A 22,524-nucleotide genomic window follows, 5' to 3' on the forward strand; every position below is an offset into this window, starting at 1 on the left:
AAAACTAACCATCGTTGATTCCTACAACCCCACCCTGGAATGAAAAAATTCTTCAAAAATATTTTCTAAGTGCGAAATATTTTGATGTCATTTTGTAGGTAGGCATACTCATATTTCCTAATGAGGGCATACAGGGTCTAGCAGCTATTCCATTAAGCATTAGAGATAGTAACAAATACGAAGAACGCCATTAAAGTAGCGGATTTCTGAAACTGGGCTGATCCCGTTTCTCTTGATTTCACATTTTTATGAGTCCGTTCATTTTTAGATGGCTTTGTTGAGCAACTGCTGTTTAAAAAAGCTTTGAGCAGACAGAGCAAAGAATAATACTAGCCCAGAAAAGTCAAAAAGAAATCACGCGAAAATCCAGCCCCTGACAAAACGAGTAATATAGGTCAAGCTAAAAAACAAGAAGCTGAAAAATTTTTGACAATGTTATATAACAAACGTAAATAGAAAAAACATCAGACGGCGAAAGAAAATAACCAAGCGCATAATAAAATAGCTACGCTCAGCTTACAGCATCGCAGCTACAAACAATGGACTGCACAAAAAACGCCAAAATCACTGAAAATCGACAAACAAATTGAAACACTTCTACATAAGCTAAACACTTGTTCATAAAGAAACTATCAAAGTATCAACTTTACCAAACTTCATCAATATTTATCAGAGAAAACTAAAACGCTTTCAAAGCTGCCTTAAATAGTATTGCTAGAACAGTTTCAAAAAAATTATCAAAAACTAAATAAAACAGCTTAAAAAAGCCAAATGTGCACCAAAAGTGTGTTCCTTCAGATAAACTTTTTGCGCTCCGCTCTCGAAAATTATTCACTAGTCAAACCATTAGACTTTAGCACAGATGAAACATAAATTTTCAAAATCCACTCAAAAATTAAAGATTAAAAGATTCAGTCGCAAAAGCCGGCGTAGACCAAGGCAGCTATTAAGCACTCTGATAACCTGATCGACAAAGTTCAACGTCTATTCTCATTAGAATCAAAATTGATCTGATATGCATGTAAAACTGAAAAAATGTCTCAATCTCGTGAGATTTGATTTTCTTTCCAAGCCGTACTTACTATTTGTTAAGCGGTTTTGAAATCATTAACAGAAAAAATAACAAACATTAAAATATTGTAAAAAAAATGAAAAGTTTCCATTTTTTCACACTACAAACTCAAATTATTTTTTCTTAAGTTTTGCTTCTTATTGCATTATGGTTTATTTACCTTTCAATTTGAGTTTTTTCAATTCAAATGCTAGAAAACTAGGCTAGAAGTCAAAACTCTTCATTGTTTTTCATGTTTTTAACCTTGACGGCAAAAATACCAACAAAATTTGGTTTGGGTCGAGCGAATTTAGAAAAAAATCATCAAAATTCTACCAACAATTTTATAGCCGCAAATGTCTAATGCCAAAATATATTTGACAACTGTCAAGTCAATTGCTTTCAAATGACAGTCTTCGTACAGCTTAATCGTAGCTACTGTCTTACTTGGCAAGAGCAATAAGAAGAAAAATAAAATTTTTCTTCTTATTGCTCTTGCAAGTGCGGTTAAAATACAACAATACTCCCCTCCGACGGGAGAAGTATCCTCGACCTTTATCAACTTAAATTTTTTTTATGACGATAGGTCAAATTACCCACACAAAACCAATCACGCGTAGAATCGCATTGAGAAAATTGTTACCGTCGAAATAACTGTCACCAATTTTGTTCAAGTGCAAGTAAACAAAATTTAGCATTTTAGAGAACCTGATAAACGTGAAATTAAACTGAAGCTTTAACAAGTGTATTTAAATGGTAACGTCAACAAAGTTTAAGACTATTTCAGGCATCATTAAAACTATTAAACAAAATCAAAAAATAACTTAGAAACCAATTAACTCAAAAATAACTCGAAAGCAAATTGAGCCAAAAGAAAAATGCCAATATAAATTGAAGCCCCCCCCCCTAAAAAATTGGACGATGATGTATTCGCAACTACTTAAGCGAAGCTCAAAAATACAACACAACAAACACAGTTGAAGCTCAAAAGGGAGACAAAAAAGGAAACGTCAGAAACAAGCCAACGCGGATGTCTTTAAAAAATAAAAACATACCTGGCAGATTGCCAGAAAATAGCCGCAATAGCTTCGTAAATCTGAAGTCTCAAAAAAAGCAGAAAAAGACAGACCAGAAAAATTTGTATTTTCATTAAAGGCTGATGTTATATTTTGATTGAGAATCGGTAAAGTTTTTGCTGCCTCTATTAGCTGCTCTCAAATAACCTTCATTTAGAGTGACACACACCCATTTGACCTTATCTCTTTGAAATAAAGCAAAAAGTCAATTTCGACGTGACGAAGTCATTTTTGAGAGTGAGGTAAGTCAAGTGTGACGAAAAATTTAATCACGGGATTGATCAAAAAAAACTTAGCTCCAATAAGCGCAAAAAATGACGTCACGCACGCACTTCAGTTGAATTGCATGAACGAATGAACAAAAAGCAGATTTGAAGTGGTTGTGACATCATATGGTTGTAACAAAAATCTTGACGAAGAAATAAAAAACCAAGATAAGGCCGAAAATAGCCCCAACTATCGCTGCGCGGCTATTACAAACAATTCCAAGATTAGTAAGAACGGACCTGTACAAGAAAAAGTACACCTTAGGTTAAAAAACTTCAAGACCCAAAATTAGCAATTTCATGTGCAAAAACAAATAAGAGAGTGGGGGTTGAGAAGGAGGGGGTCGATCTACGCACCGCCCCTCACTCAATAAATGTATGTCTTCTATACAGTTTCGGGGACTCGAATACTTAGAAAAGAGTGAGCCGTAGAGCTCCGGGAGAAATGTTTATCACGTTTTTAAGGATGAAAAGTCGAATTGTCACACGAAAAAACGTTCAGACGAAAAATGGCAGTACGAAAGAATGCGTAAAAAGACCAGCAGATTTAATATATTTGCCAGAAATTCCGTTAATGAACATTTATGAAAATAATGGTCCAAAATTAATGGTGTCAGTATCTTCCCATAGCTTGTTTCAGAAATCTGCAAAAGGAAACTTGTTTGCAAACTTGCGTGTCATCGCTTAATTGAGCGAAGACAAATTAATCAAACAGCACAGCGAAAATGGACAATTACTTTCCAAGAAAATAATATCACGAAAATAATATCCACGAGACAATCACAAGAAGATCTGGAATAGTGGTCAATGGATATAACAATAAAAGCAAAGCAAAGAGTTTTCAAAAAAATGCAATTTGATCGTAAAAGCAAAATCAACTTCCAGTCTCCTTGCTTTGGCAGAAAAAGAAGATTGAAAACAGCTTCACGGCAATTTCATTATTGAAAAGCACTTCCTCAAACCAGTAGAAAACTAATACAGGAAAACACTTGTAGCTGATAAGCGTTAATGGATCAAAATAAACAAGCTAACTGGCAGATTGCCACAAAATAGCAGCGATGGATTTGTTTTGGAGTCTCAAAATACAGTAAAATATAAGACTAAAAAAGAATAAAATAAACCTTGAAGTCTAATTTGATTAGAATGATGCATCCCATTTGACCCATATCAAACTAACTGAAGTCAATTTGAGAGAGTTACACTCATTTTATTCAGTGAGGTACGTCATGTGAGACCAAAAATTTAATCTCTCACTCGAACAAAAAAATTGCTTCAAAAAACTGATGTCAAGCGAGCAAGGCGATTGAAAAACTGCTAAATTAACGAATGAACAGAAACTGATTTCAAGTGAGCGTGATGTATGGTCGTTACAAATCTGGACGACAAAAAAACAACCAAAATAGAAGCGTCAAAACTCGAACAAACTACTACGGCAAGAAACCTGTATGAAAATACCCAAAAAAACATACTTTTGTCCAAAAGAAACGCCTCTCAGTTTCGCCACAGCAATCTAGGGTTTGATATCTAACAAAATCAGAAATCACATACATATGCAGAACTTAATCTTTAGAAAAACATACACGGCAGATTTCAAAAACTAACCGTCGTTGACTCCTACAACCCATTTGGAAATGAAAAAATTCTTCAAATATATATTTTCTAAGTGCGAAAAATTTTGATGTCATTTTGTAGGTAGGAATACTCCTATTTCTTATTGAGGGCATACAGGGTCTAGCAGCTATTCCATTAAGCATTAGAGATAGTAACAAATACGAAGAACGCCATTAAAGTAGCGGAAATCTGAAACTGGGCTTATCCCGTTTCTCTTGATTTCACATTTTTATGAGTCCGTTCATTTTTAGATGGCTTTGTTGAGCAACTGCTGTTTAAAAAAGCTTTGAGCAGAGCAAAGAATAATACTAGCCCAGAAAAGTCAAAAAGAAATCACGCAAAAATCTAGCCCCTGAAAAAACGAGTAATATGGGTCAAGCTAAAAAACAAAAGAAGCTGGAAAACTTTTGACAATGTATTAGAACAAACGTAAATAGAAAAAACATCAGACGGCGAAACAAAATAACCAAGAGCATAATAATATAGCTACGCTCAGCTTACAGCATCGCAACTATAAACAATGGACTGCACAAAAAACACCAAAATCACTGAAAATCGACAAACAAATTGAAACACTTCTACATAAGCTAAACACTTGTTCATAAAGAAAATATCAAAGTATCAACGTTACCAAACTTCATCAATATTTATCAGAGAAAACTAAAACGCTTTCAAAGCTGCCTTAAATAGTATTGCTAGAACAGTTTCAAAAAAATTATCAAAAACTAAATAAAACAGCTTAAAAAAGCCAATGTGCACCAAAAGTGTGTTCCTTCAGTTGAACTTTTTGCGCTCCGCTCTCAAAATTTGTTCACTAGTCAAACCATTAGACTTTAGCATAGATTAAACTTTAGTTTTTAAAATCCACTCAAAAAAATTAATGATCAAAAGATTAAGTCGCAAAAGCCGGCTGAGACCAAGGCAGCTATTAAGCACTCTGATAACCTGATCGACAAAGTTCAACGTCTATTCTCATTAGAATCGAAATTGATCTGATATGCATGTAAAACTGAAAAAATGTCTGAATCTCGTGAGATTTGATTTTCTTTCCAAGCCGTACTTACTATTTGTTAAGCGGTTTTGAAATCATTAACAGAAAAAATATCAAAGATTAAAATATTGTAAAAAATAATGAAAAGTTTCCATTTTTTCACACTACAAACTCAAACTATTTTTTATTAAGTTTTGCTTCTTATTCCATTATGGTTTATTTGCCTTTCAATTTGAGTTTTTGTCAATTGAAATGCTAGAAAACTAGGCTAGAAGTCAAAACTCTTCATTGTTTTTCATGTTTTTAACCTTGACGGCAAAAATACCAACAATATTTGGTTTGGGTCGACGGGAGTATCCTCGACCTTTATCAACTTAAATTTTTTTCATGACGATAGGTCAAATTACCCACACAAAACCAATCACGCGTAGAATCGCATTGAGAAAATTATTACCGTCGAAATAACTGTCATCAATTTTGTGCAAGTGCAAGTAATCAAAATTTAGCATTTTAGAGAACCTGATAAACGTGAAACTAAACTGAAGCTTTAACAAGTGTATTTAAATGGTAACGTCAACAAAGTTTAAGACTAATTCAGGCATCATTAAAACTATTAAACAAAATCAAAAAATAACTTAGCAGCCAATTAACTCAAAATAAACTCGAAAGCAAATCGAGCCAATAGAAGAATGCCAATATAAATTGAAGCCCCCCCCTTAAAAAATTCGACGATGATGTATTCGCAACTACTTACGCGAAGCTCAAAAATACAACACAACAAACACAGTTGAGCTCACAAAGGAGGCAAAAAAGGAAACGTCAGAAACAAGCCAAAGCGGATGTCTCTAAAAATTAAAACCATACCTGGCAGGTTGCCAGAAAACAGCCGCAATAGCTTCGTAAATCTGAAGTCTCAAAAAAAGCAGAAAAAGACAGACCAGAAAAATTTGTATTTTCATTAAAGGCTGATGTTATAATTTGGTTAAAAATCGGTAAAGTTTTTGCTGCCTCTATTAGCTGCTCTCAAATAACCTTCATTTAGAGTGACACACACCCATTTGACTTTATCTCTTTGAATCAAGTAAAAAGTCAATTTCGACGAGACGAAGTCATTTTTGAGAGTGAGGTGTGTCAAGTGTGACAAAAAATTTAATCACGGGATTGATCAAAAAAAACTTAGCTCCAATAAGCGCAAAAAATGACGTCACGCACGCACTTCAGTTGAAATTGCATGACCGAATGAACAAAAAGCAGATTTGAAGTGGTTGTGACATCATATGGTTGTAACAAAAATCTTGAAGAAACAAAAAAACCAAGAGAAGGCCGAAAATAGCCCCAGCTATCGCTGCGCGGCTATTACAAACAATTCCAAGATTAGTAAGAACGGACCTGTACAAGAAAAGGTTCACCTTAGGTTAAAAAAACTTCAAGACCCAAAATTAGCAGTTTGATGTGCAAAAACAAATAAGAGAGTGGGGGTTGAGAAGGAGGGGATCGATCTACGCACCGCCCCTCACTCAATAAATGTCGAAAACACAAAATGAAAAGTCGACTTGTCACACGAAAAAACGTTCAGACGAAAAATGGGCAGTAATGGACGAAAGAATGCGTAAAAAGACCAGCAGATTTAATATAATTGCCAGAAATTCCGTTAATGAACATTTATGAAAATAATGGTCCAAAATTATTGGTGTCAATATCTTCCCATAGCTTGTTTCAAAAATCTGCAAAAGCAAACTTGTTTGCAAACTTGCGTGTCATCGCTTAATTGAGCAAAGACAAAATAATCAAACAGCACAGCGAAAATGGACAATTACTTTCCAAGAAAATAATATCACGAAAATAATATCCACGAGACAATCACAAAAAAGTCTGGAATAGTGGTCAATGGATATTACAATAAACAGCAAAGCAAAGAGTTTTCAAAAAAAGCAATTTGATCGTAAAAGCAAAATCAACTTCCAGTCTCCTTGCTTTGGCAGAAAAAGAAGATTGAAAACAGCTTCACGCCAATTTCATTATTGAAAAGCACTTCCTCAAACCAGTAGAAAACTAATACAGTAAAACACTTGTAGCTGATAATCGTCAATGGATCAAAATAAACAAGCTAACTGGCAGATTGCCACAAAATAGCCGCGATGGATTTGTATTGGAGTCTCAAAATACAGTAAAATATAAGACTAAAAAATAATAAAACAAACCTTGATGTCTAATTTGATTAGAATGATTCATCCCATTTGAACCAGATCAAACTAACTGAAGTCAATTTGAGAGAGTTACACTCATTTTATTCAGTGAGGTACGTCATGTGTGACCAAAAATTTGATCTCTCGCTCGAACAAAAAACTTGCTTCAAAAAACTGACACCAAGCGAGCAAGGCGATTGAAAAACTGCTAAGAAGCGTCAAAACTCAAACAAACTACTACGGCAAGAAACCTGTATTAAAATACCCAAAAAAAAACAAAAAAACATACTTTTGTCCAAAAGAAACGCCTCTCAGTTTCGCCAGAGCAATCTAGGGTTTGATATCTAACAAAATCAGAAATCACATACATATGCAGAACTTAATCTTTAGAAAAACATACACGGCAGATTGCAAAAACTAACCGTCGTTGATTCCTACAACCCCACTTGGAAATGAAATTCTTCAAAAATATTTTCTAAGTGCAAAATATTTTGATATCATTTTGTAGGTAGGCATACTCCTATTTCTTAATGAGGGCATACAGGGTCTAGCAGCTATTCCATTAAGCATTAGAGATAGTAACAAATACGAAGAACGCCATTAAAGTAGCGGAAATCTGAAACTGGGCTTATCCCATTTCTCTTGATTTCACATTTTTATGAGTCCGTTCATTTTTAGATGGCTTTGTTGAGCAGCTGCTGTTTAAAAACGCTTTGAGCAGACAGAGCAAAGAATACTACTAGCCCATAAGTCAAAAAAGAAATCACGCAAAAATCTAGCCCCTGACAAAACGAGTAATATGGGTCAAGCTAAAAAACAAGAAAAGAAGCTGGAAAATTTTTGACAATGTATTAGAACAAACGTAAATAGAAAAAACATCAGACGGCGAAACAAAATAACCAAGAGCATAATAATATAGCTACGCTCAGCTTACAGCATCGCAGCTATAAACAATGGACTGCACAAAAAAACGCCAAAATCACTGAATATCGACAAACAAATTGAAACACTTCTACATAAGCTAAACACTTGTTCATAAAGAAACTGTCAAAGTATCAACTTTACCAAACTTCATCAATATTTATCAGAGAAAACTAAAACGCTTTCAAAGCTGCCTTAAATAGTATTGCTAGAACAGTTTCAAAAAAATTCATCAAAAACTAAATAAAAGAGCTTAAAAAAGCCAAATGTGCACCAAAAGTGTGTTCCTTCAGATGAACTTTTTGCGCTCCGCTCTCGAAATTTGTTCACTAGTCAAGCCATTACACTTTAGCATAGATGAAACTTTAGTTTTCAAAATCCACTCAAAAATTAATGATCAAAAGATTAAGTCGCAATAGCCGGCTGAGACCAAGGCAGCTATTAAGCACTCTGATAACCTGATCGACAAAGTTCAATGTCTATTCTCATTAGAATCGAAATTGATCTGACATGCATGTAAAACTGGAAAATTGTCTGAATCTCGTGAGATTTGATTTTCTTTCCAAGCCGTACTTACTATTTGTTAAGCGGTTTTGAAATCATTAACAGAAAAATTAACAAAGATTAAACTATTTTAAAAAAAAGAAAACGTTTCCATTTTTTTTTTCAAACTACAAACTCAAATTATTTTTTTTAAGTTTTGCTTCTGATTCCATTATGGTTTATTTACCTTTCAATTTGAGTTTTTTCAAATGAAATGCTAGAAAACTAGGCTAGAAGTCAAAACTCTTCATTGTTTTTCATGTTTTTAACCTTGGCGGCGAAAATACCAACAATATTTGGTTTGGGTCGAGCGAATGTAGAAAAAATCATTAAAACTCTACAAACAATTTTATAGCCGCAAAAGTCTAATGCCAAAAATATTTTTGACAACTGTCAAGTCAATTGCTTTCAAATGAGTCTTCGGACTGCTTAATCGTAGCTACTGTCTTACTTGGCAAGAGCAATAAGAAGAAAAATAAAATGAAGGAGGCAAGTGCGGTTAAAATACAATAATATGACCTTTAAAACATAAAATTCATTCGACTTGCCGACGGGAGAAGTATCCTCAACCTTTATCAACTTAAATTTTTTTTCATGACGATAGGTCAAATTAACCACACAAAACCAATCACGCGTAGAATCGCATTGAGAAAATTATTACCGTCGAAATAACTCTCATCAATTTTGTTCAAGTGCAAGTAATCAAAATTTAGCATTTTGGAGAACCTGATAAACGTGAACTTAAACTGAAGCTTAAACAAGTGTATTTAAATGGTAACGTCAACAAAGTTTAAGACTATTTCAGGCATCATTAAAACTATTAAACAAAATCAAAAAATAACTTAGAAGCCAATTAACTCGAAAGCAAATCGGGCCAATAGAAAAATGCCAATATAAATTGAAGCCCCCGCTAAAAAAACTGGACGATGATGTATTCGCAACTACTTACGCGAAGCTCAAAAATACAACACAACAAACACAGTTGAAGCTCACAAGGAGAAATAAAAAGGAAACGTCCGAAACAAGCCAACGCGGATGTCTTTAAAACTTAAAAACATAACTGGCAGATTGCCAGAAAACAGCCGCAATAGCTTCGAAAATCTGAAGTCTCAAAAAAGCAGAAAAAGACAGACAAAAAAATTGGTCTTTTCATTAAAAGCTTATGTTACATTTTGATTAAAAATCGGTAAAGTTTTTGCTGCCTCTATTAGCTGCTCTCAAGTAACCTTCATTTAGAGTGACACACACCCATTTGACCTTATCTCTTTAATTAAAGTAAAAGTCAATTTCGACGTGACGAAGTCATTTTTGAGAGTGAGGTAAGTCAAGTGTGACGAGAAATTTAATAACGGGAATGAAAAAAAAACCTCACTCCAAAAAGCGCAAAAAATGACGTCACGCACGCACTTCAGTTGAAATTGCATGAACGAAAGAACAAAAAGCAGATTTGAAGTGGTTGTGACATCATATGGTCGTAACAAAAATCTTGACGAAGAAATAAAAAACCAAGAGAAGGCCGAAAATAGCCCCAGCTATCGCTGCGCGGCTATTACAAACAATTCCAAGATTAGTAAGAACGGACCTGTACAAGAAAAAGTACACCTTAGGTTAAAAAACTTCAAGACCCAAAATTGGCAATTTGATGTGCAAAAACAAATAAGAGAGTGGGGGGTTGAGGAGGGCGTCGATCTACGCACCGCCCCTCACTCAAAAAATTTGTCTTCTATACAGTTTCAGGGACTCGAATACTTAGAAACAACTAAGCCGTAGAGCTCCGGGAGAAATGTTTATCCCGTTTTTAAGGATAAAAAGTCAAATTGCCACACGAAAAAACGTTCAGACAAAAAATGGGCAGTACGAAAGAGTGCGTAAAAAGTCCAGCAGATTTAATATAATTGCCAGAAATTCCGTTAATGAACATTTATGAAAATAAGGGTTCAAAAATTATTGGTGTCAATATCTTCCCATAGCTTGTTTCAAAAATCTGCAAAAGCAAACTTGTTTGCAAACTTGCGTGTCATCGCTTAATTGAGCAAAGACAAAATAATCAAACAGCACAGCGAAAATTCACTTACTTTCCAAGAAAATAATATCACGAAAATAATACCCACGAGACAATCACAAAAAGGGCTGGAATAGTGGTCAATGGATATTAGAATAAACAGCAAGCAAAGAGTTTTCAAAAAAGCAATTTGATCGTAAAAGCAAAATCAACTTCCAGTCTCCTTGCTTTGGCAGAAAAAGAAGATTGAAAACAGCTTCACGGCAATTTCATTATTGAAAAGCACTTCCTCCATCCAGTAGAAAACTAATACAGGAAAACACGTGTAGCTGATAAGCGTTAATGGATCAAAATAAACAAGCTAACTGGCAGATTGCCACAAAATAGCAGCGATGGATTTGTTTTGGAGTCTCAAAATACAGTAAAATATAAGACTAAAAAAGAATAAAATAAACCTTGAAGTCTAATTTGATTAGAATGATGCATCCCATTTGACCCATATCAAACTAACTGAAGCCAATTTGAGAGAGTTACACTCATTTTATTCAGTGAGGTACGTCATGTGTGACCAAAAATTTGATCTCTCGCTCGAACAAAAAACTTGCTTCAAAAAACTGACGTCAAGCGAGCAAGTCGATTGAAAAACTGCTAAATTAACGAATGAACATAAACTGATTTCAAGTGAGCGTGATGTATGGTCGTTACAAATCTGGACGACAAAAAAAACACCAAAAAAATTCAGGGAGCGAATAGAAGCGTCAAAACTCAAACAAACTACTACGGCAACAAACATGTATGAGAATACCCAAAGAAACCTTACTTTTGACCAAAAGAAACGCCTCTCAGTTTCGCCACAGCAATCTAGGGTTTGATGTCTAACAAAATCAGAAATCACATACATATGCAGAACTTAATCTTTAGAAAAACATACACGGCAGATTGCAAAAACTAACCGTCGTTGATTCCTACAACCCCACTTGGAAATGAAGAAAAAATTCTTCAAAAATATTTTCTAAGTGCGAAATATTTTGATGTCATTTTGTAGGTAGGCATACTCCTATTTCTTAATGAGGGCATACAGGGTCTAGCAGCTATTCCATTAAGCATTAGAGATAGTAACAAATACGAAGAACGCCATAAAATTAGCGGAAATCTGAAACTGGACTTATCCTGTTTCTCTTGATTTCACATTTTTATGAGTCCGTTCATTTTTAGATGGCTTTGTTGAGCAATTGCTGTTTAAAAACGCTTTGAGCAGACAGAGCAAATAATAATACCAGCCCAGAAAAATCAAGAAGAAATCACGCAAAATTATTCAACGAAATTATTATTTAAAACTATATTTGAACCCCTTACGGAGCACAAAATGGAGCACCCTTACGCGAATTTGTATGTTTATGTTTTGAACATCAACCGACTAACGTCGGATGAATTTCACTCGAATGACTGGAACGGCAATCAATTTAGAGAAGGGCATAAGCTAGAGAAAATTATAAGCTGCAGAACTGACTAGAAAGGTGCTCTAAACCGCGATCTACCGGGTCGTTGACTGTAACTACTGTAATTTCACTCGGAAAAAATGAAACATAACCTACTAAACGTCGGAATAATTGCTCTCCAAGGACTAGTGGGAGCTCTAATCAATTGCAGCCTGCTTCAGTCGGGGGAGGGATGGAGGTGGAGCCTAAAGCGGACTAAGAAGTCCAATAGTGTGCTTCAAATAACCACATTAGAGATTAACTATTTAATTAAAAAATGGCACCAGTTTCGGCGCATTTTTCATTTGACTTTTAAATTGCCGCCAATTGGGTTCAGCTGCTTAATATTGTGCTAGAGAGAGAATTTTAGATCACGCGAAGCGCATAAAGTCAAGGACGTAAAAGTCACTCGAAAAGTCAAAACTGTCAAGAGAAAATTTTGCGTAAAAAAGACACACGTTTACAATAATTGACATGAACTTCGTTCAAGAGCAATTAAAAAGTCACTCAAAGAGTGGAAATCGGAAACAAACCGGCAGGTTGTCGGAAAATAGCCGCCGTTGGTTCCCATAACTCTATTGGGATTGAAAGGAAAATAATGAAAAAAAATTGATTTCCAAAATTATTTTTTAAGTGAGATTTATTTTGATGTCATTTCGTAGTTGAACATACTCCTGTCTCTCAGTGAGAGGATACAGGGTCTAGTATCAATACCGATAAGCATTATAGATGGTAACTAAAACTTATGAGAAGAAAGTTCAAGTACCGGGCATCTAAAAATGGGCTTTATGGGTTTATCCCGTTTCTATTTCTGACTTTGACTTTTTTATACTGACTCTCTTCATTTTGAATTGCTTTGCTGAGCAGCTGCTGTTTAAAAGCACTTTGTGCAGAATGACAGAAGAGTGAGACTAGCCTAGAGAAGTTAAAAGATTTCACGCAAAATGTCGGAAAAGCGGCAAAATGGTAAAGCGAAAAAAAAGTTCGACGAAGTAAAAAAAACATAGCAGGACAAGTCCTGACGTACAATTCAAAGAATTTTCATTGACTAAACAGAAAACTAGACAAAGAACGGACTATGAATGGATTAGGAAACCATTTAGAAAAAAATCCAATCCAAAAAATCGAAAAAACTGTAAAAATCAAGTTAAATTGCCGCATGTGAACAAAAAACCACTAGCGAGAAGGCGAAATTTTGTTCAAACCCCGTTTTCTCACTCTACTTGAAATTTAGAGCAAAAAAATTTCACGCCGCAAAACCACTCGCTTTTTCGCTCCACTTACTGTTTCGGCGTGACCAAAATCACTACTCCAATTTGACTTCAAAAATCATGAAAATGTGTGAACAGATCTTAAAAAAAAAGACAGCGCCCCAATACAACTCAAATTCTTTGAATTTTAAAAATACGAGCGCTATAATAGCCGGTTGAGATGATGATGGTGGCTATTAAAAAAGGTTTAAGAAAGCAATCAAGCAAAAATTTTTCAATAAAGACACATTTACACTAATTGCTGCAAACTTCGTTTGAGGACAATTATTAACGCTAACCCCAACTTCAAGGAAAAGATATAAGCTAGATCGACGAACGGTTAGATTCGTTTGAAAAAGCTTAAGCTGGCAGGGCAAAATGTCACCTCAATGCACAAATATTCCTCTGAGTCGTTAAAAACTGAGAAGGCAAAAAAGTTCCGTTCAGCTATAGCAATTTTCATGTGTAACTAATCACATTACAATTTTCTTACCGACTTGGCTTGAAACGCGAGTCAATGTTGGCGTATTCTGCTCTGTGAACACACCAGAGTTGTCGTGCTCGGCGTCTTAAAACAAAAAACGCCACATTTAGTCCAATTCCTAAAAGTAAAATATTCATAATTATTAATAATTATTATTATTAACTATAACTCAACTGTATAACTTAAACCCAATGTTGCATTGTAACATCCAGATATAACTATTTACTCCACAACATTTAAAATACCCTTCATGCTAATAAATTCATCTTAAGGAGTAACTTTAACAATCAATTTTTACATAATGATACCATTTTAATTTGGAATAGAACTAAGGAATAGAACATATTACAATTTTCACACTTCAACAGTTTATTGTCATCAAATCCGCAAACATAAGCTAATAAGAACGAACCAATTGATCTCAAAAGACGAGGGGTCGGTTCAGGTTTATTGGCCGGAAATAATCAAAACTCAGCTTATAACACCCCGCCCCCTCCAGCTTAATAGGCATATAATTTTCCACACCCCCCCCCCCGCATCATCATTTTTTTTCAACAGTTTCGAATCCAGTAGGTTATTTATACCTCAGTTTCAAATTCTGGAATAATTTTTAATTTATACCTCATTAACAGCTTCGGCGAATCGTATACTTAGTTGCTGGCAAAGCCATGAAAGCTGCTCAACAACTTAATGCTCGGCAAACAATGCAATAAAAAGACAAACCTGATATAAGTGCTTCAAAGTTCGTTTGAGAGCAGTTAACAATTAACAGAGAATTTGAATATTGAAGTAAAAAAAACTCTTTTTACCTGCTGGATGCGAAAGCATTCTCGCCGCCAACTCATTTTCGAAAACTGCGTCCGCATTGAAGTTAGCAGTAGGCGACACTGGCAAAGACTTGAAAACTGCCATGTCACTGGCATTCAGTGATGTCCCAGTCGGCAAATTCTGCATACCTGAAATATCAATCAACAGTCAAAATTCTGATAAAATTTGGATACTACTTTGGATCAAAAGATCAAAAAAATTAAAAATCCAAGAGCATCAATGGGGGCTCTGGTTAGATAAGAATATCTACTCCTCAGGAGCCCCCTCCCACGCTTAATTGCAGTGACTGTTCTGGTTAATTTAACCATCACTACACAACGCATGCAAGAATTTTACCATAAGCCTTAAGTACAACTAAATGCACGCTGCAGCGAACATTATATAACATCAACAATATGATGTCAGAAACTTTTTCCTCCAAAAATAAGATTATGGTGTTAAAAAATAAAGTTTCGATGCCTTTTTTTCTATAGCTGGACTCTAATCAACATTAAAAACTTATTAAATAGTCTGACTGTTTACATTATCATCGCATTTCGTAAAGTGATTGAGAGAAACCTTACTGGAAAATGGTCGACACCTCGACATCAAGTCATTTCGGCGTACGTCACACTCATCCCAACTATGTCCGACTTGTGCGTTCAGTCGAATTCGATTGCCACAACGTGTGGTGCTTGCTTCTCTGTGTCCTCTAGACATTGTCAGCTTTCCTTCTCTTTCAGATACCGATGTTAGAGAATTTAGAAGGGATTTAATGTGAGGCGTCAGTTTTGACCACTTCAAGGAAAATGAATAGAAGAAATCGTACTTCTATATCACCATCGGAGATTATAACCATATCACGGAAGGCAGATTAGGGCGAGGCAGCTAAACGGGGAAGTCGAAAGGTGCACAGGGAAGGACGCAGGTAACAAAGTAATCTGAAATTCACAACTAAATTTTTGGTGAACTAACATTTTTTAACGTAGCAGCGCATTGCATTTACCACCATTAGTGTTCAATTCATACAACAAGTAACCATTTAATTCATTGTACAGAACTCATTAGAACCCATTATACAGAAAAACAAGGCAGCACATATTGCATAACAATAGCATCAATTTGAATAGACAAAATAACACAAGTATCATGTTTTAAGCCAAGAAACACTCTAACTGGATTCAGCGCATGAGAAGCTAAAATTTTAAGTAGTTTATTTGCATCAATATGAACAGAAACTTCACTTTTAACGTCTGTTGTTTGTGTTACGTGTGGTTTGATGTCGACATGTTCAAAACGTGTTTTTATAGATACTTGATCATTGCTCATTGAGCACTCAAACGCTCCACTGTTTTTGGAGTATGAAAGAGTTACCACATGACCCACATTTCTAATTCTCTCAATAACATTCTTCAAAATTCTAAGAGAAGAAACAACAATTGTGACATCACAAGCTGGGTCTTGTGGAGTGGCTACAATAGCGTCATTTGAAATTATCAACTGATTGTTGTAAATGTTTACAGGCAGCTCATGAGACACGATTCGGTCCGGACCACTCACCGCCCCGGGACTTTCGATAACTACTCGTACACATGGCTGACCGTCCTCGCGTTTTGCAAGTTTCATCTTGAAACATCGAATGGCCGATTGAAAGTTTCCATTTCGCAAACTTTTAGAAAATAATTCAATGGGAAAATCGATAGCAATGACATTATTTGCTTCTTCATCTAAAGCAAGCAATCAATTTATTTTCTATTTCTTAGTAGGAAAGGAAAAAGAAAAGGATAAACCTTACTTTGAACAATGAAATCGTCGAACAAGCTGTTAGCCCTTATTTGAGAGAACATGACTAATCCACCAAGTAGTAGTCGGTCATTCAAAATAAAACTTAGACTTTTTTGATCTAACTTCAATAACACCCGTTTGGAGCAAGACTTGCACAGAACAGCGCTGATCTTGGATAATATCTGCACCGATATGGGGTCACTGGTTTTTCCATAAAAACGCATTTTTCTGAAACTCAATGTAATTCCTCTCTCGAATTTAGAAGCGTACGTTCTCAAGACCGGACATTTTACAGATATTTGATAAAAAGCAGTTTTGCTGTCGAACCTTTTCTATTTATCTGTATACTGAGTTGTCAATTGCGTTTTTAAGTCAAATATACTAAAAACAAAATTGGCCATTTCCGACGTAGTATGAAAGAAAGAGCAAACATTGTGGTGTTCTCATCGCCCTCAAAATTAACATTCCTCACCAATATATAGAGTTAGGAATTGAAAACCCGGACTTCATTAGCATAAAAATTTTGACAATAACAGGTTCTGATATCCTCATATGCAACGCACGGTACCCTAGCCCCTATCAATCGAAATTAAATGAAATGCAGCAGCTCCTTGATTTAGTTCATGATTCAGCAGTTGAAAACGATTGTGATAGAGTGATAAAAACGGGTGACCTAAATTTCTCACAAACAAACTGGCCCTCTGTGTCGTCAGAAATTGATTGCGAAAAAAGAGCTATTCGGAAAATTAATTGACCTAAATTTCAGTAATTTTTCTAACGACCAACTTGATGTAGTCCTTTGTAATGATACTGATTCGTTAATAAAATGATTTGTTAATAAAATTATCAAGAAAAGTTATTGAAAGATCTTTTCCAGAACAGCAAACAATTTTCTGACCACAAGCCGATCGAAACAATAATTGAATAGTCCAAAGTTGAAATTTTATCCGTAACAAAATCTACAATGTATGGTCTCAAAAAAAACCATTTGGGAATGCATTGCACAAGAACCGTTTTTACCTTTTTGCTACAGTAATGTTGACGAACTTTTGCTCCAATGGTACAAGTGGTTATAGGAGGAAATTGACAAAAATGGTCCGAGGATAATCCAACACAGAGCTAATCTGGCTCCATGGATTTCATGTTTTACATCAAATTTAATCAAACGACTGAATAACCTCAAAAAACAAACTAACTGCTCTCTGACAAATTGATTAAATTGAAAAGGCTAAAAAAGCAAATCAAACAGTCCAGTCACAATGACCTACGAGATTACTAGAAAACAGTTTTTGAAGAGAAAAGGTTTTTTAAGATTCAGAAATATCTGAAGGGTATCAGAAAGACTGCCTTGACACCACCAACAGTTAATCGAAACAATGAGGAGACGTTCGTTGACATTGAAAAGGCAGAAATATTCAATCGGTATTTAGTTTAAGCGTTTAGCAAGCGTGAAAAAGTAACAATTACGAATAATGACAAAAGTTTAAATATACTGACATGTAGCGAAAAGCAAATCACCGATATTTTATGTGATCTATATCCGGACAAGTCCACCGAAACGGGTCGAATTGGGAACCTCATTTTAAAGAAGTGCCACAAAACACTGTAAAAATCAATAAAATTACTCTGTCAGACATGCAAAAACAAACAATGATATCCTACATGATAGAAAAATAGGCCACGTAACGCAAATACTTAAAAAGGGTAGTAAGGTTGATCTGACATGTTATAGGCCGATAAGTCTCCTTTGCTGTTCCTGAAAAGTTTTTGAAAAACTAATTTCTGACGATTTTTAATAATTTTTTGAAAAAAATTGCACCCAAGTCAGTACAGTTTTAGGAAACGATGATCGGCCACACTTCAGTTAATTACTTTTCTAGATCAAATTTATGAATACGGGATGGAAGCAACTAGAGAATTAAGTGTACTGTATCTTGAGTTAGCCAAAGCCATTGATACTGTTTCGCATGTCACCTTAATTGAAAAACTGATATTTCTTGGAATTGGTAGAAGCATATGAGGACTAATACAGTCGTATCTCTCATTTAGAAAGCAATTTGTTTAAACAAACTGCCAGAAATTTTCCTTCCAAAATATCACAAGCAGTGTACTCCAAGGGTCAATTCTTGGGCCACTTCTATTTCTCCTGTTCATCAATGACGTGCCCAAAATGATGCAGGAAACTGAAAGCTACGGTTAAGCTGATGATTTGAAAGCGATAACGAGCAAAAAAAATGACAAGAATAAGGCAACAGAAACTATTCAGAAATGGCTTAAGACCAACAAAATGAGCCCAAAAACAAAGAAATCTCAAATAATTAGAATAAAAGGGAGCATCAGGGTTAAAATTGGCGAGAAAGATCTTGACTCAGTCAAATCTCAAAGTGATTTGGCACTCATTATACATCAAAACTTAGGTTGCACTGAAAATTGCCTTTCTAGGTCTAGGAAATCAATGAGCGCACTCTCTCAAATAAAATGTAATTTGTAAGCTCAAGTGACTAAAAAGTGAAACTAAACGCATACACTAGATATTTCTTGCCGATTGCCTTCTATGCCACTCAAACGTGGCCACCTAGTAGAAGTAACCTCCACAAATTTGAAAAAAGTCCAACACCATGGAACAAAATTGACACTCAACTCAAATCAGAACTACTAGAATCGCTTAGTGACATTAAAACTCTCACCACTGAGTCTCTATTTAGAAATGCACGATCTTTTGCTTCTATTATCCATTTTCCATTTTTCGAGGGGATTGTGATGTAGTTATTAACGACATTGAATACGCAGTAAAAACAACACGACTGAACGGGGTGAATATCGAACCACAAAAACGAGAATTAACAAAACTAACAATAACTTTTTTAGAAGAACAAAAATTCTCTTCAACTACGTTTCTGAGTTGCGAATGATTATGGAAATGACCTGAACAAAACTTCTTTACAATATTATATTTGAAATTTTTCACAAATCAATATGTGGAAGAGAATAAATGCACATGGAGAGTGATTTGCAGAAGTGAAAACTGCAACATACTAAAGACGATAAAACTGATCTGAACTGTAAATTGGGTGGAAACTAAGAGTCTTACTCTAAATTCTGCACTACTACTAAAAGGGTTGGCACCCATCATTGAAGGGTACAGTGGATCACTTTATGAAGTCTTTTGCAGTTGCCACAGTTGCAGAGCAGGGTCCGGGGTCCCAGTTGACCTCGCAGAAGCAATCTTTGATGTAATTCCCGTAAAATTTTGTTAAAAACGGTTTATCAATGTACTTAAGTTCAGTATTTGTTCATTTGCTAAAAATATTTAATAATTTGCTGGATCTCACCCAAATTTTTTTCGTGCGAGATTTATTGATTGCTATGATTTCAATTTCTTGTTCATTCATTGCAGTTTCATTTAATTTAATTGGCAATTCGATGCTGTAATTACCCTGCAAAAACTCTATAAGCGTTAGTAAGTCATGAAGCTCGAAGTACTACTGAAACGGCAGAAGCTTGAGTTCTGATAACCTCTATTTTTATTCACATTCCAACTACTCAAAGTCCAAGCAGTGGCTTTCTTTCGCATACATTCTTTTTCTTTGCAATCAGTTTTATTTTTCAAACCAAACCAGTGAGGCATAGCTTATAACTGGTATGAAACACCCACATAACCCTAATTTCCTCGTTTAAGCGAAAACGTTTTGTTTGAGTAGAAAAAACGACTTTTAAGCCTTTTGCAAATGCTTTGGCCTACTTATTTTCCCGAAGAGTTCGGTAGACAGTATCAGGCCCAGATCTTTCTGCTCATTTTTGCTCTCAAGGAATTTAATTTGCATCAATGCTCGCTGTTCTGTTGTTACTTTTCTATTTTAAATTAGCAATTGTTTTCATTCAGCATTATTCCGTATTCCGCGCACCAGCATTCTATGGCTTCAAGATCCTATTGGATATCTGCTGTCCGTGTTCTTGCTTACTTAAATTCATCTTCTTATCAAAAGTTTTTCCCGCTGTGTTAGGTTGTTCACATATATAATAAAAGAACAGTAGACCTACGATAAAAGAACAGTTGGATGTTATATTCGGGAAGTTACCAATGATATGCAACTCCTCAACTTTTGCCAGTAATTTATCAAATGGAACACTGTCGAATGTTTTTCATAAATTCTAAGTATTTAACAAATAGTTCATTTTCTTTTTCTTCAAGTTCTTATTGTAAAAGATCAAGATAAAGGAGTAGCTGCGTCACCACAGACCTGTAACCACTTAATACAAGTTGGGAGTTATCAAGAAATGGCTACTATTTCTTAGATTACATTAAAAATAACATCTCTAAAACGTTTGAGGAATTACAAATTAAGCTGATTGGTCTGTAGTTGTCAACCATTGCTCAGTTTAAAAATTGGGATTAGGTTGCTTTTTTTCCAAGATGATGAGAAATCCACATTGTTCAAAGCGTCCTTGATTTTGAGCAAGATGGTTTCTTAAAACCGTATTACCAATATTGTCAGTTCCACACGCTTCATTGGTCTGAACTTTAGCCAGTATCACTTTAACCCTTTCGTCATCAATTTTTGCTTTCTTACAAATTAGTTCTTCGCAAATCGTTTTTATCGTGATTTTAATACCTTTTCTGAACACACTGGAGAAAAACAAACTAAAGTATCTGCACTTCAATCTTTCTTTAATGGTTTTTGTTATTCTGGTATTTTGGTAGGTCAGAAAATCTTCTACTTCAAACAACTTTATTTTCAAAGTCCGCTTCATAATGTTGCAGCTGATTTCCAATTTCTTTTCTGCTTTTTTTATTTCAATCAATCAGCTGAGTTTTGGAGTTTTTGCTTTCCTTTTCGGGGTTGATACTAAATTCATGAGGTGGGACAGATCTTTTTTGACCTATGAGGCGAGATCAGATCTAGGCATTTTGATATTGGGAACATCTTTGGTAAATACATCGTCAATCCAACTGTAACATTGCTTGATTCGTCAATGTAGCTGTAGCCAAAAAGTTTAAAGGGTTTTTTGTAAGAAGTGATTCAACTCATTACAATCGACTTTGTTTAAGGCAAATTTACGCTGTTTAGTTTCGCATTTCAGCTCTTGTTATACCTCAAACTTCACTGTGAAGGCTTTTTAATCAAATAGGGTAAATATGTGACAAGAAAATAATTGGTAAGCCTGTTACCGGAGCAAATCCGTGTAAAAGTTCCAAGATTCTGTGCGCAGCAGTAAATTATGTTACTAAATTAAAGTCCTCAGCATATCAAAAAACTTCACACGCATTTTTAGATCGTTTATATACAAAATTAAAATAGAGCACCTTATAGTGATCCTCGCGGAACACCGCTAGTAACTGGCACAATTTCGGATTTACATTCATATACTCTAACATATTTTTTTCTTTCAGTGAGGTTGCTTGCTTTTATTCAGGAAGCTACCACCTACATGCAACTCGTCAACAATATTGAGTAATTTGTCGTGTGGCACACGGTCAGAATTTTTTAAAATTTAGGCACCGCATAAATCGTTTATTTTCTTTTTCAACAAGTTCTCTAAGATCAAATTTTTGAAGATCAAGTAAAAGTAGTAGCTGGTAGATATTAAATTCAGATGGTGGGAGGATTCGTTTTTGACCCATGAAGGGAGGATAGATATATGCAATGTGGTTTTGGGAACAATTTTAGTTAAAACATCGTCAATCCATTTGAGCCACTTTGTGACTTATTCATCAGCGTTGCTGTAGCAAAAACAGGGTTTGTTTTCTTTAAAGGGTTGTGTTTGTTTATAGTTAATCAAATTTTTTCAATGGACTTTGCTGAAGGTAAAATTATGCTGTTTGACTTTGCATTTTGTCTCTGTTTGCGCCTCTATCTCAAATGGGAAACGTTTATGATTAAAATGGAAAAGAAGACAACAGAAACCTGATAAACCGGTTTTCGGAGCACATCAAGCTAAAGTTTCCAAGATTTTATAAACAGTAGTAATTTATTTTCCAAAATAAACTCAATATTAATATTGATTCATGAGAAAAAATTCTAATTTATTCGAATTACAAATTTTCATTGTGGGCCTTGAATAAATGCAGTTT

At 35.0% G+C, this 22,524-nt stretch overlaps 2 protein-coding genes across 2 annotated transcripts in view; both read right to left on the reverse strand.

The window, feature by feature from the left end:
• LOC142343293 (uncharacterized) overlaps window positions 1–15,625 on the reverse strand; it is a 36,143-nt gene extending 20,518 nt beyond the window's left edge. The window contains exons 1-3 of the mRNA XM_075395101.1: window positions 15,251–15,625; window positions 14,669–14,815; window positions 13,869–13,943 (exon numbers count right to left, since the gene is read on the reverse strand). Of these exons, the coding sequence (XP_075251216.1) occupies window positions 13,869–13,943; window positions 14,669–14,815; window positions 15,251–15,386 (358 nt within the window). The 5' untranslated portion in view covers window positions 15,387–15,625. The remainder of the gene's footprint in view (window positions 1–13,868; window positions 13,944–14,668; window positions 14,816–15,250) is intronic.
• Window positions 15,626–15,694: 69 nt separating this feature from the next.
• On the reverse strand, window positions 15,695–16,890 carry LOC142343292 (checkpoint protein HUS1-like). The gene is made up of 2 exons (XM_075395099.1): window positions 16,462–16,890; window positions 15,695–16,393 (listed from the first exon to the last, which is right to left on the reverse strand). Exons 1-2 carry the CDS (start codon window positions 16,673–16,675, stop codon window positions 15,741–15,743), a joined length of 867 nt encoding a protein of 288 aa, XP_075251214.1. The 5' UTR covers window positions 16,676–16,890; the 3' UTR covers window positions 15,695–15,740.
• Window positions 16,891–22,524: the final 5,634 nt, after the last annotated feature.

Source organism: Convolutriloba macropyga, chromosome 7 (genome assembly GCF_964194025.1).
Source record: "Convolutriloba macropyga chromosome 7, txConMacr16.3, whole genome shotgun sequence".
NCBI classification, from domain to species: domain Eukaryota; kingdom Metazoa; phylum Xenacoelomorpha; order Acoela; family Convolutidae; genus Convolutriloba; species Convolutriloba macropyga.